We start from the raw sequence: 15383 nt of genomic DNA, 5'->3' as shown, positions 1-15383 counted from the left end.
ATGCTGCAATGTGATTTATTTAAAGTTAACAAGTAACTTGATATGATTTGAGATTGTTAGATAAGATTCTCCGTTCTACTACCACACTAGTCCCCATAGGCCAGTATTGGTCTTACTATTGTGGAATAAATCCAGTGAATAGGTTTTGGTTTGAGTCCCCAGTCATATTTAAAAGTTATAAGAGAATTAGTAAGGTGGCATTATTCTCAAAATATATACTTTTTATTTTATTTCTTTTTTTTTTTGTTAGAGTCAAATGACTGTTATAAATAAATCAATAACATAGAACATACTTCAGGTGCATAATTATTGGAAAATTTGTTTTTTTTCCCAGAGAGTTAAGGCCGAACTTCAAAACATCAATACAAACGATAAGCTCAGAAAAAGGTTGAGCGATCTGAACATGGACTTGAGTGTACTCAAACTGGATGAGATCATACGGTGCCCCAATGGCAGCGTCGCCAAAAAACTCGTCTGTGGTGCGTATTCAAAGATAAAGTAGTTGTTACCTTTAAGATCATTTCTAACTTTCTTTTTTTTAATTTCAGTTCAATGTCCTCGGGGGACGTATCACAACATGCTCACGAACTCGTGCCAACCCTGCCCGATCGGAACGTTCAACGAAATAACCGGACAGTCCGATTGCATCCACTGTCCGCCGAATCATTCGACGAGGAAACCGAACAGCAAACACAGCAGCGAATGTAAGGCCCAGTGCCCTCCGGGAACGGTTGCCAAACTGAAACTCATGAAGAAAGACAAGACCCAAAAGTACCACAAGAGTCTGATGCCGTTCTGCCGCAAATGTGATCCGGGCGAGTATCAGGGTCTGTATAATCGGATAAGCTGCGATCGATGTCCTCATGATTACACCTCTCCCCGTGGATCAACTTCGATAACGGATTGCACTCCGAAGGTGGTGAAGCCTTGCCAGAACGACCATCTGGTGTGTGGCTCGAATGGCCGTTGTGTGCCGCAGTCGAACAGTAGCAATCTGTACAGTTGCTTGTGTGATGAAGGATTTGCTGGATCGCACTGCGAACACCAGATGAATGTCTGTGCCTCGGCACCGTGCTACAATATGGGATCTTGTGTACCAATCAATGGGACATCATTTCGATGTGAATGTAGGGGACCTTACGGAGGAGAACTTTGTGACCAGTTCATTGATCCCTGCCAACCGGGACTTTGTCGGAATGGTGGTTCCTGTATCGAGATCGATGGACGATCCGTATGTGAATGTCCCACAGGATATGACGGAACATGGTGTGAAAATGGTCTAAACTTTTGCCATCCCAATCCATGTGAAAACGGTGGCGTTTGTAGAAACGATAAGGATAATTACATTTGTGTTTGTCCGCCTGGCCGAATGGGGAAAAGATGTAACCTGAGACCATGTGATTACCTGCCGTGCCCGAAAAATGCTATCTGCATTGATATTGGTCACGTGAATACCAGCAAAGATAGCTTCCGATGTGTATGCCCTAATGGTCTTAAAGGACCAAACTGCACCCAGATTGACAATCCGTGTGATAGGAATCCTTGTCGAAATAATGGAATCTGTAGACCACTAAAATTGCGGGACTTAAATAATCCACTTCGTCAAACAGCCGAAACTGATGAAGAAATCTACATGAAAGTAAGTTGCGAATGTCCACCATACTTTTACGGTTCGTCTTGTGAAACATTGATCACTCCAGACTTCGTAATGTCCTTCGAGAGATCCAGCACAAACGATTACGCCAAGATAGCAGGACCCAAAAACAATCTCTCGGAGATATCTCTCTGTACCTGGATCAAAACTAGTGATGACTTCAATTATGGGTCCGTGCTCTCGTATGCAACTTCAAACATAGATAATGCCTTCACCTTCACGGATTACAGTGGATTTGTGCTGTACGTCAATGGGGATCACATTGTGACAAATGTGTACATCAACGACGGTTCCTGGCACTTCATCTGTCTCACTTGGACCAGCTCCAGGGGTCTGTATGAAATATATCTCGACGGGGAGCTGCACACGACGGGCTTCAACCTCAGCAACGGTCAAACGATCCAGGGTAACGGATTGTTTGTGATAGGCCAGGAGCAGGATTTGCTGGGAGGAGGTTTCAGCGAGTCGGAATCTTTCGTTGGCAAGTTAGCGTACCTGGATCTCTGGAGCCGCGCACTTCATGCGTACGAGGTGATTGACTTTTATCACAGCTGCGAGCCATATCAAGGAGATTTGATCAAGTGGACGGACCTTAAATCTAAGGTCGTGGGAAATGTTCGAATTCAAAGGTCGGAGTTTTGTCGATCGTGCGAGAGAAATATATCGCTTCCGAATGGGTTCGTTGAGTATCGGGAAAATCGGGCCTACCTAGAATGTGAGAAAGGTTATCAACTGAATGGCCCCTCGGAAATTATTTGTCTGAGAACGTCTCGGTGGAGTAACAGCAGCAGTTTCTGTAAACGTAAGCATACTGATGAGATTTTTTATAATTCGCACTTGATTGAGTTCGAGAAAAACCCTAACATTATGTGATTTGCGTCTAAAAAAAAGTTATAACGCTTTGTTACCTAATGCTGAGTAGCCAAGCGATACAAATCAAGATATTATTACTTACATCAGCAGCTCTCTTTATCTTTCTTTCCCACAGCCCAATTTTCTTTTTTTCCCTCCCCAGAACCCTTCCTTTTAGAATGGATTTTCTTTCTGTTCTTTTTCTTTTCAACTTTAATCTTTCATTTTCACTAAACTACCGTTGTCACAAGTTGGGGCCAAATGCTTCCACCAGCTAGCTTAGAGAGATCCCCTTCCGCTTCCTGCATTCCTGCTTCCTCGTTCCTTGCTCCGCCTTCGTGCTTCCGCCTTCCTTTTCCAAATTTCCTTTCTTCGGCCACTTTCCTCGCACTACCCTCTCCTTTCCTCCAAACTTCCCCGGCCACGCGGGGTTTTCCCGCCACCAGTTTTCGGATCCGAAAAGTGGTGATGCGTGGAGTGATGCGAACCGACCACCCAAACTACAGGTACTTGTTCTTTTGCCCGTCTGCCTATTCACTCGGGCGCTTAGGTCACAATCGCGGTTCTCACCGGCACGTCCATGTTCCTGACCACCTTTGTGATGTGGCCCCGATAATTTTGTCGATTCTCCCGCGCGCTTATTATTCGGCTAACCCTGCGGGTTCAACAACTACCGACCGGTCTGAACAATTTTTCGCAATCTGACCGGAAAACCGAAACTCCGGATTGTTTAAGCTGTGGCACAACGACAAAATAGCCACCCGATTTACGGTTTCGAGCGCGCCGCAACAAGACGTTGGTTTTCTTTTAGCGTCAGGAATCGACTTGGTGGCTTCTGATCTTGGGTAGAGGACGATGTGTTGGTGAGATCAATGGGATCTCTCGTGGGGATCTCTCTTGCTGGTGTTCTCTCCAACCTGATGTTTGACTGCTTCCTTAACTTAGTGTTAGTTTAAAACTAATCTCTCGTTCAAACACCTAGGCCAGCACCTTCAGGCCAGCAACAAAGGTATCAGCTTATAACTTTTACTAAAAAAAATATTCAAAAAAGCCAAACATGCCGGATTGACTCTTATGCAAAAAATTTAATGTGATCGGGGTTCTTGTTTACCTTTTAATGATTCGAGAATAATATCTGCAGCCATCGTGTTTTAATTATGACCAGACAGAAATGAATGCCATTTTTTCGTTTATTTATTTTCACTTATAAATAAAAGTGGAGAAGCAATCTCTGATGTCTAATAACCATAATTAGGAATTTATAATCTAAGAAATGCACTCCTGTCCGTTAAATTCGCTTTTTCGGCTTCGCTACTAAATTACATAAGATTCAATGTTTAAAAAAATCACATGGCGTATGATTCGGTCCAGTGGCCTGAACAAATTAAAAATAAATCTAATCGAATTTATTTTTATTTTAATTTAATTTATGTTTATGTACGTATATTCCTAAATTCTTCCATATGGGTTGATGAGGTTTTTTTTTTATATTTATTTTGAAACGACCAAACCATCCTATTTTATTGGTAGGTACTCTCTGGAGCCACCATCGGTAATTTCTCATTCATTAGTCATTCCTTAGTGTGGGCATAGGCTTTTCAAGTTCGAACGTGTAGCGTGAGGATTCGACTGCGACTTTTAACAAGCGTTTCATTCAAAAAATCATTTGAAAAAAATCAACTTACATATTTGAAATGATAAATAATAATTTAGATTAAACCAGTGGCAAAAATCTAGGCTTTGAGCTAATTTGAAGCTAAAATACAATTCAATCTAATTTAAGTAGTTTACTTTTTCTTCAAAACCATACCACCTGGTGGTAACTCTAAACCTCTGGAAATCTTGAAACATTTTGTGTGCGCAAATGATATACAATTTAAGCTCAATATATTGAAATTTGTTTGGCATCGCATGAGAAGAAAATAATCAAGAAAAACAAAAAAGTGTCAGGCTCCGAGTATTTTTTTTTTGTTTTTTCATAAAAACTTAAATTTTAACCTGAAAAATCTTAAAACATCTTTTTAGATTATGAGCATTTTGAACTTTGAAAAAAGTGATTCGACACATCGTAATAAACATAGCTGAACTTAACAAACAATTTGTTTAGGAGATTTTCGTACTATTGGATGATTCATACCACAAACTCTTAACAAATAATAACGATATGTTTACTTTACATAATTATGGTAAGCATAATAAATGCGATAGGTATGTTAACCACTTTTACATCTGGACTTCATAAATTACATATTTTGTGGCCAAGGAATTACTGAAAAATTTGAGACAGTTCTCTGCAGCCACTGTTGTAAGTAATTTTCCATATTTTCGATTTATAACGTGTTTCAACAAACGAGTTGATAACGTTGTGAAATGATATAGGAAAAAAATAAAAAAATATTATTATGATGTTTAAAAAAAATCATAGATGCCGTTCTTTTTACAAACTGCCTATTTCACAAATCTAGGAAGAAATTTTGCTTATGCTTATGCTTATGATACATACACAGCCAGATCTTGTCAGCATCCCAGTGAGTAGCAAAAGTACATTTACTACTCATTTTGACACGGCCGGGCCCACTGTGCAGTATTGGACGCAGAGACAACTGGAACACAGGGGAGGAAGAAACGTGGACAACAGTACCATACGTTTCCTTGTTTATATGATATTCATTTGTTGGGAGTCTATGCTAAGATATTTCTACGCTCCTTGATGATCGACCTTGAAATTCTTCCTTCTATGGATGGAAATGAAGTTTTTCTACACAGAAATCCAGAATTCATCAATACAATAATTTAGAAAAAAATTCCTTAAAATTATACCCTGATCGATTCTGGATTCTTTGCGCTATCATTTCGGGTCATCGACCATGGTTATAGCGCCATTACTCGCTCTTGAAAAGATTTGAAAGAGCAAAGAAATGGTTAATATAGTACTGAAACCTTTTAGATAGTTTGCCCTTTCTGAAAAACTTCAGTGCTGAAAAAATATATAATTTAGTATTCATTTGATATCTCACATTAGTCATTATTAGTGGCATTAAACGGTTCTTGATTACATTTGCTCATTGCAAATAAAATTAATGTCACTAAGAAGGGAGTAAAAATTTATAGATCAATTTAAGATTAATTTAAGATCAGGTAAAATCCTGACATTTAACACTCTTTGTATGTGATGAGAAGGACATCGAAATAAAAATGGAAGAATAATAAAAATAACAAAAAGGAACGCGGTCATCAATTTAAAAGCGACACGAGTAACTCAGCCTCCAAAGTCCGGAAATAGACTGCATGTTCTTCTGTTGCGTATGATTTAATTACCAATCACAGAAGTCTGGTTTTTCGTTGATATGGCCCTCCACACACGTGAGGGCAAAAGTAAAAATGAAATTAACCATACTATCCAAATTTGGCCCCTATTTTCAATTCAAGATTCAATTTCACTTCATTGATTCCAAAGCTTCGGATAAGTTTCAGATACAAGAAGACACCACTTCAAAGAAAGCTCATTTTTCAAGATTTCTGACTTAGAGCTCGATACCACAATTTGTTAACACACAAACTTCGCTTTTTCGGGTGGCTGATTTAGATTTCATCCACTGCGCAGCACAGGTATAACTTTACTTCACACATCGTTTTCTGAATTATTTCCACCATAAAGAATCCGGAATGTCACTTAAAATTTCTCAACGTGTTGGCCACTTTTATATTCCTTCAAAAAGAAATCAACTCTAGATCCAAATTTTCAAAAAACACGCAAGATTGAAAAAAAATCCAAATCTAATTCTCAGGTAGCCATTTTGCTCACATTTCACATCATTCAAAAAATGCCGACTTCGAAATGAAATAAATCACTGTAACACACATCGTTATATGAACATTACATTAAATAGACACGAAAATTATCAAATTATTATTACAATTCTTGAAGAGATCACAAATCTAGGAAGAAATTTTTTACCATAAACTAATACATTTGGTACACCTTTAACCAGATATCGTGCGACCATCTTTACACGCGACAATAATCAGTAATTAAATTAACAGTCGAAATATCGATGATATCACTAAGCTTTCATGGAATAATAAGCATATCATGAACATTTTGCATAATTAGAGAAGTAAGAGAAATGGTAAATATCTATCACCGGCATTAAAGGCGTAATGAAAACACGTTTTTTTTCACTTTTTAGTTTTTATGCTATTATTCGTTCTATGCTTTGATGCTACTTTCTCAGGCCACTGATATCAAGAAATTTGTAGAATTTGGTGCCTCTGAGGTCTGGAGAATATTTTCAAAAATAAGATCAGCAAGCAACGATTTAGATAAACGGGTTTGAATTGTTTAGGAATATGCATAAACTTGCTAGTAGTTTTTTTTAACTTGAATGCTTTTTTTCTAATGATGTATGAAATAAAAAAATTCAATTGCCCATTCAATCTTGAAACAAAGTTCATTCAATTCCTCAGACTGGGATGGGACTGGGACTGCACTATGGGAGATCAGCTAGCGAAAAATCAGAAAGTGATTGCCACCGCCCACCAATATTTTTTTCAGTATTTTTTGTGGAAAGTTTACACTATGATTAAGTCAAATTCTGAATTGTGAAGCTCTAGGAGGTACCACGATCGAATAAAATCTACCGTGGAAGAAAAAAAAATTATGAATTGAAGAAGTTGTATAAGGCTGAAAAAAATTTCAATTTCTTCATTTGTCACCCCTCCCGCTCTTCGAAATTTCCAAAAAACCGGAAGGGGCGAATTGAATAAAGTTTGTAAATTTCGAAAAAAAAGGTTCAAATATCTGAAAGATTACATATCTAGGTTTTGTGCAATGATAAAGCATACAATTTTGTTGCATATAAGTTTTCGTGAAATTTATTCCAATTCATTTGCTTTACACGTTATTTTTTATTGTCCCCCCTTCCCCTCGCGATGTTCAAACTCCGAGTGACAATAGAAGGATTTGAAATTTGTTCTGGCCTTTTTCGGAAGAAAAAAATGGCAAAAATGTTCAGCTAGCATTTTCGCCACTCTTTTCTTAGAAATAAAATATCTTCTTCGATCCATAACTTTGTTCATCCATTATTGAATTTCCGAATTGGTAACACTCCTTTATTCGTTCGAAGTTGGGCGCGTTTTAAATTCCTACGGGTACAATTCGATTAACAAATCATAATAAAATTGTTGTTTTTCTATCTTACTTTGGCCTTTCAATTCGTAACCTTTTGCCTGCACTTATCAGCTTTGTACCTTCGTTTTTCAACTGAACTTTCAGAATGTACACGCGCTTCAATAAGTTCTCTAAATCATTGTCACCTTCGCTGGATTCTTTTGCCGTTCAACAAACTCGCGCACCACCGTATTATCAGGTTAACACTTTAGCCTACGTTCGAATAATGTTAAATTAAAAACAGGTACAAATCTACTTTCTGTTGGCCTACCTTTTCACCTCTGCTCACTGCAACAAAGTTGAAATGTTGATTAGCACAAACGTTTGCCGATACTATTCAACTTAAGGCGTTTCGCAGTTCACCTATTGTGTTTGTTTACAATTCGACCATATGTTTTGCTTATGGCTTTCCTGCTTAACTCGCAGCAACTTTTTCCTTTTTCATCTACCTAATTTGAGAACTGTCATCCTGAGGTCCGTTCAGTGCCGTCGGTACTCTAGGCCCGTTCAGTGACATCCATGGTAGATTTTCTTGATCCCATAGTAACGTTTTCTTGTCTCGTCAAGATCTTTCGAACCGTATACCTATTCATGTATATCCGAAAACCAAAATGCCCATTATCATTTATCCCTATTTTTAACATAAAAAAATATGGTTTACAAGAATCTATAACACGCGGGGTGCTTGAAAACGATTTTGATTTTGGTCGACTGGGGATGTGCAATGGCTTAGATATTTACGATTTCCTTGATCCCAATTCGTGGCTTATTCACTAATCACTAATCACTAATCGTACTTCCATAGCCAGAACTTATGTCTGAGTCCCAAAGAATAGTAAAAGTGTTTTATTATTCTTCTTGTCTTTCTTCATGTTTTCAATTATTTTAACATAAAAACATTAAAATAATCGAAAACATAAACTGGTTGGGCCTACCATGGAGCAGAGAACGCAGAGACAACTGGAACACAGGAACAGGAAGAAACGTGGACCACCAGTACCATACGTTTCAAAGGGGTAGTATCGTTGGAAGCATGCTAGGAAAAATGCTCCTTGATGAAGAAACCGTACTTAATGTCAATTAAATTCAACAATCACAGGGACCATTCTTCAGCGGCTGGAAATGATTTATTTTGTACACAGAAATCACAAAACCTGAACAGAAGCATTTTGACAAATTGGATGAATTATAGAAAATGATTAGAATATTCTAAGATTAAGTTTTCTAAGATGAACTGTTTTGGATTTCAGTGCACAATCATTTCTGGTCATCGACCAAGGATAAAGCGCCTTTACTCGCTCTTGAAATTAAAAAGAGAATCTAAAAATATTAGTAGAACAGAAAACCTTTCGAGGTCTGTTTAAAACTCGAAAGGTTTTTTTTAATTACTCTAATGATTGAAATTGAATAATGAGATCACGTTTAAAGTTTTCCAACAACTATATTTTAGCTTTTTAACACATGAAAATTATAATCTATAATGTATTGCTTCGCTTATGCATATAAGATTATTTATTCATTTAAAGAGGAAATGTAAGTTTCGATATAACAAAATTTGTTTTTCAAGAATAATCTTTTTAAAATTGTAAGTCTTGATTAATTTAGAAAATAACCTTTTAAAAGACTTCACTGCACGAGTTAAAAAAAATTAGGATACTTATCTTTGCGCAGCAGGTCAGCGTTGCTTCCACAAGAGTGTTAAAAAACTGTGAAACACTTCATATGCATCTCGAGCACATGAAATCATGACGTCAGCTCTTCGGCGATTTTATAGCCAATTCTTCATTTTCCAGGAACTCAATTAGGCAACAACTCAAGAAATGTCATAGCAAGCCAGAAATCAGCAAAGTTTGCAACCGAAAAACATGCATGGGGAAAGCGCATTACATGCAGCAGGAACGACAAAATTTTACTCTCTTATGGCAACATGAATCAGCTTTGGAATTTGCACTAAATTATGTTCAATTTCATTTTAAAACGTGCACTCATGTTCTATTCAGCAACTGCTTTTTTAAACTTTTACACTGAAAAAGAACGCCAGCCAGCTACACTTCAGTTGTGACCTTTTAGTTTTTTCGATTCCTGAAAGTTCGATGCGGAATTTCAAATCTGCCCTTATCAAAAACTTTAATTGGACTAGCACAGATCAAAACAAACTTTATACTTTTCAATATGATTGAAAATATTTGCACTTCTAAACGCCAAATCGCCATTCCTTATTCCGTCAGAAGATTGAAAAACCATCCATGGAACTGAGAGAATTCCGTTTTTAAGCCCCCGTGCCCCGTAGACTGGTTTCGAAAAACAGCACAGTTACACGACTCAGGGTATGAGAAAGAACTATTCCTAATACAATACATATTCAGGCACTCTGATAAAAGTGTTATGTCAAGATTCTTCGATAATTTTCACTTTAAAAATTAACAAATTTTAAAATTTCCACGGACGAAAAGAAACGCGTGCGCTGCTATCCAGTCAACGCCTACTCTCCCTCTGATCCCAATTCGTGGCTTATTCAGCTTGAAAAGTCTATTCTGAGATCTGTACTAAAATTACATTCTCATTCCAGTAATACGCTGCGGCTCGCTGAGTTCAATCCTGAACGGGAAGGTGATGTTATCCAAATCGAGCTACGGAGGGGTGGCCCGTTTCGTGTGCGATGAGGGATTCTATCTGTCCGGAGCAGATTCCGCCCGCTGTACCATACACGGAAACTGGTCCCATCCCTTGCCGGAGTGTATAAGCATTGTAAAATGTCCGGCTTTGATCGTAGGACCAGGCCAGAGGTTAACCTATGCTTCGGAGAAAGGTGTGCTCAGTGAGACTTTTGAGAGTTATGCCGTGGGAACATTGGTAGAAGTGAAATGTGACGATCAATACTATCTGGAGGGAGAAAACCTTCTCACATGTCTGGATACGGCAGCGTGGGATGAGGACTTGCCACAATGCATCCCTGTTAGTGCGATTTCCAGTACGACGGATATGGCAGAAGTCACTAGTTCAGAAAAGGTGCCAAGAATTATTAAAATAAATCGACGTCCTGATGTTCGATTTTGGAAGCAACTGAAGGATTACTACTTCTATGGATGTGATTCTCAGGACACAAGAAAAGTCTCTGTTATCTGCCACAGACCTGAAACAAATACCACTAGATTCAGGGATCTCACAGCATTTTCACTGTCAACATCCGGTGATTATCAGAATATGGACTCCAAGTTTCTTGGACGTCTTCAAAAAACCGTTCAACCAGTAGCAAATCTCAGCTTGGAAAACCTGTTCGATTATATTATCTACGGAAAAACTGACCCCGATGATATATCGGATAAACTCACTGACGCAGAAGAGGATTCATATCGTTTCGTGCTGTGTCTGTACATCGACATTATCATGATGGACCGGGAAGTTAATTTTGACGATGAGATTGTGCTGGACATAAACTCGAGAGAAAATACCAACGATAAAATAAAAAGCTTACTGAAGAACATAGTTCAACCGGTGTACGAGGCACATGTCCGAGATCAGGAAGAAGATCGGCAGCGTGAGTTAGAGAACCAACGTAATGCCCTAAAGAAAATCCTAGCCCTGGCAGAAGTCGAACGAAAGCAAGGACAACAGTGTCGTCTTAGCATGGTTCCGGAACCACCGATAGACAGTAGAATTATTGCTATCGATACGGATGTTTTTGATACCAGTGCCGTTGATCTACGCATAGAAAGGCTACGCAAAAGACCGGAAAATCTAGCGGTCGGTGATCGTATCTATTATGGTTGCAATGTGGGTTTCTCGATGAAAGGTACCGGATATGTCGAGTGTTTGAGTGGTGGCCATTGGAGTTACACGGATAGCTTCTGCGGTGGAGTTTTGTGCAATGAGCCACCCGTGCTTCCCGGGATGGTACTCACTGCAAGTTCGATCGATTTGCAATACTATTACGAAGACGAAATCGAATACCGATGCATCGAAGGACACGTAATGCAAGGTCATCCGATCGTTAAATGTTTGGTCAATGGAAAATGGTCCCCCGTCATGGCTCGATGCACAAGTAAGCTAAAACTAATTTTATATTTCAAATTTAAAAATTTCAATTTAACATTTTCTGATTACAGAAATTTCTTGCGGCAAGCCGAAGGTATCCAGTACAGCTAAAATCATTTCGGGATCTTCCTATCAGTTTGGCGAGAAGCTGAGAATCCTTTGCGAAGATAAGCGAACAGTTGAAACGGTCTGCATGGCGGACGGAAAGTGGCAGCCGTACAATAGTTGCTAGGGAACAAAGTGTTGTGCGTGCATACATAGTATTTTAAATAGTCGTTGAATAAGTTTGTCTTTTCGATATATCCAACCAAAGATTTTAACATTTATTTTACAAATATCTTAAATATTAGTGTATACTATAAAATAAGGAGAAGAACATTGAAATAAGAGAATAACTTGCAATGATTCTTTTTAAAAATTCGTCCCACGACTATTGAAAAGAAAGAAAGACAGCCGATGTATGTATGAAATGTAGCAACTCTTCCAAAAATCAAAAAGCATGTTTACTCGTTTTAAAGCTTAAATCTACTTGTAAAGTTTTCGTGTTCGAATTCGAGGCCTTCACTTATCAGTTGGATGGAGCTTTGAAAGTAATGCAACAAAGTGTAATGTTAACAAATTGTAAGAATCATAATTCAACATTTCGATTTTTTTTTATGGGTCTACATGATCACTGGAGGAACGGCTTGTAAATATAAGGTCGGTTATGAAGTTGAAGACATGCAAAGCTCTCGAAATAATGTGCTTGGATTTCAGAACCAGTTTTTTGCTAAGTGTTCGACTAAATTCTTCAAACCTTACACTAAGCGACTAAGCATTTTGGAATTTCTCAAACCCTGGGGTCTAAAAATCATCGTTTTGGTTTGGAAACTCATCCAAAATTTTTTGCAGAATTTTTAAGTAACGTTTACATGAGTAAATTTGAATTTTGAGGTTTGTATGGGAAAATTGAATATTTTGTACTGAAGAGTCAACATTATTTTTGATTCTTCTGTGGAATAGCAAGTTTTAAATTTAATCGCGAAATTCGGAGACGATCATAGCGGCGACCACAAGGACACGAGGAAGCTCAATCAGACAATGTTGTAAAAAACAAAACGAGTGACCCGGGAGAGAAATGACCGAGAAAATTTTGAATTTTGCCGTGGAATGTTGTACCTTTATGCTCTTTTCGAAGTTCAGAATTTATCATAATTTTCCATCTCCTTTGCCTAACGAAACAGCGCAGTTACGAAGAATAATAAAAACAATTTGAATTTATCAATTTTGTTAAAAATCACTCTTAAATTATTTATACAACTAAATGTAATATAAAAAAAGTTTAAGAATATAAACCAAAAACATTGTTGGAAAAACCCACATGTTGATCCGATTTGGAAATCTCGGGAACTTCAACTTATTTATAAGGTTCCTAGAAAACGATTATAATGTTAATGCGTTTTTTCGTTGTTTATTTACTCTTTAAATGTTTAATGTCAAGAGCTCATGGCTACCTTTGTTCTTTTGGTGGTTTTTTAAATTGCGGTGCAATGACGATACCAAATGGCAGTGCAATCATTTTTGCAAAAAATTGGAGGTAATTTTGTATGGAGAGTCATGTCTGTGGTTATAGTTCCCAGCACTACAAAACTACAAATAGTGAATTTTGATCATCTCACGAGAAGCGTCAACTAAAAGGGCTCATCGCGAGCATTATTGAAATCGTTGTTGAAGCATTTAAGTAACTTATTATAGCGACCTGCAAAAGTAACTGTAAAATGATAACTTTGAATCAGTAAATTTTTAAAATCTCTAGCGAAACGTCAAATTAAAGGGGTGGTTGCGTGGATTCTAAAGATTAATGAGGGAGGGTGTTATAATTACTAGTAATACCTAGTTACTAGAAATTTTTAACGGCTTTATCAGTGAGTGAGTATTAAAGATTTGAAATTTTAAACGGATAGGCCATAAGAGCATGTTCACTGGTGTTGGGAAAAAGTGATAGAAATTTTGACATTTTGAAAATTTAACCATGCAAAAATGTTTTCAAGATCTTTGGGCGTTGTATTTTTTTACAACACTGTTTCTATGTCAGCCGTATGTGAGCTTAGATAAACCGTACATTTCAGTAGTTGCTACTCCATGATTGACAAGAACTATCAAAATTGTACATAGATCCAAATAAATGGGGATTGGGATTAGCTTACCATTTTCTGTGTACACGTTTCGAAGGTTCCTTATCTTATATGTTCAATAACGGCGCCGGCCACGTCCTTACGGTTCATCGAGGAAAGAGAAGGATTTTTAGTTCGACTTCCGTTGCTACTAGAGACCGAATTCACCTCTAAATCTCCCCGATCGTCACAGGAAGGGTGGTTTGTTAGTGGGGAAGGTAAATAAGATCAGGATTCCCTTTGGGAAGGGATGTGATCAAAGCAAAGTTAAATATTTAATGATCATCGCTTCGCACACTATTATTTTACAGACAAGCACTCAGATACGCAGTTCTTCAACAAGCAAAAACATTAGCGACTAAATAGGGAATAGTTAATCATTTGCTGTAAATCTCTAGAGTAGAGGAATCAAGTTATAAATCGTTAAAAAAGCAAATTTTTTTACTGAAAAATTTCTTAAATTTCTGATTTTTCAATTTTTTATTATAAATTATTTTAAATTTATGAATTAAAAAATCTGAAGAGTGTGAATTAAATTCATTCATGTGGTATGATGTCAAGAGCTATGTGTTCTTATGCAATTTTTTTTAGAAAGGTACTTATCTTTAATCCAGATCCAGCGAAGATAATACAATCCGTTTTTCAAACATTTTGATTTGTTCAAGTTGAAAAATTTATAAGACTGGGAACACTTGGGAGCTCAAACGCTTTAACTAAGTTCTAAACCTCTTTGCTTAAGCTTATCAGTGCCATCTTCTGCAATTTAGAGTAAGCTTTTCCCGTGGCTTCGGAAGCATTTGTCGCATCATTGCGTTATCTGAAGACCAACTTTCGGCGAAATAAAATCACTTTTTACACGGATTCAACTGAATATTTTCACTGAACTTCACTTTGAACACTATCACGAACACTTTATTCACTTAATTAACAACAAGAAATAAATTTTAAACCGTTTTAATAGGAAACTATTTACTTTAAAATTTATGTAAAAAGAATCGCGTTTGCAAGAAGCCAGTGCTCCCAGAGTACCCCCTGTTTCTATGTCAGCCGTATGTGATAGAAATATTGCTATTTGTGCATCACAGCATGCGAAACTACAACACGTGTTGTAAAATCTCTTGAAGGCCACAGATCTTGAAAATGTTTTTGCATGCAAAATTTTCAAAATTAGCTAAAAGTGATATAATTTCTACCATTTTTCCCCCCTAAGAGGAAAGTTACTAAGATGTTTAAAAGAGCGAGGGACATTTCAAACAACGAAAAATCAAATCAAAACGTTTGAAAATCTATAGTTTTTTTTTCTACATATTTGTGATGTCATACGCATGAAGCATTGATTGCTGTAATTTTTGGTTTTGATCGAATTTAATTTTACATTCAAAAATGTGTTTAATACAACAAAAAAATCTACTAGCTGAAATCCTAAATATTATTGTTTAGATGGATGAAATTTTGAAATAAACAATCGCGAGATGCAAAACAATAGTATTCCAGCATATGGAAACAAGATTTAAGTAGT

At 37.2% G+C, this 15383-nt stretch overlaps 1 protein-coding gene across 1 annotated transcript in view; it reads left to right on the top strand.

The window, feature by feature from the left end:
- The window catches only part of LOC129739864 (sushi, von Willebrand factor type A, EGF and pentraxin domain-containing protein 1-like), a 42765-nt gene extending 30670 nt beyond the window's left edge, over nt 1-12095 (top strand). The window contains exons 5-8 of the mRNA XM_055731406.1: nt 335-479; nt 549-2456; nt 10246-11718; nt 11783-12095. Coding sequence (XP_055587381.1) covers nt 335-479; nt 549-2456; nt 10246-11718; nt 11783-11943 — 3687 coding nt within the window. The 3' untranslated portion in view covers nt 11944-12095. The remainder of the gene's footprint in view (nt 1-334; nt 480-548; nt 2457-10245; nt 11719-11782) is intronic.
- Nucleotides 12096-15383: the final 3288 nt, after the last annotated feature.

This window comes from Uranotaenia lowii, chromosome 1 (assembly GCF_029784155.1).
Source record: "Uranotaenia lowii strain MFRU-FL chromosome 1, ASM2978415v1, whole genome shotgun sequence".
In the NCBI taxonomy this organism is placed as follows: domain Eukaryota; kingdom Metazoa; phylum Arthropoda; class Insecta; order Diptera; family Culicidae; genus Uranotaenia; species Uranotaenia lowii.
This window is presented reverse-complemented; position numbering and strand designations above follow the sequence as displayed.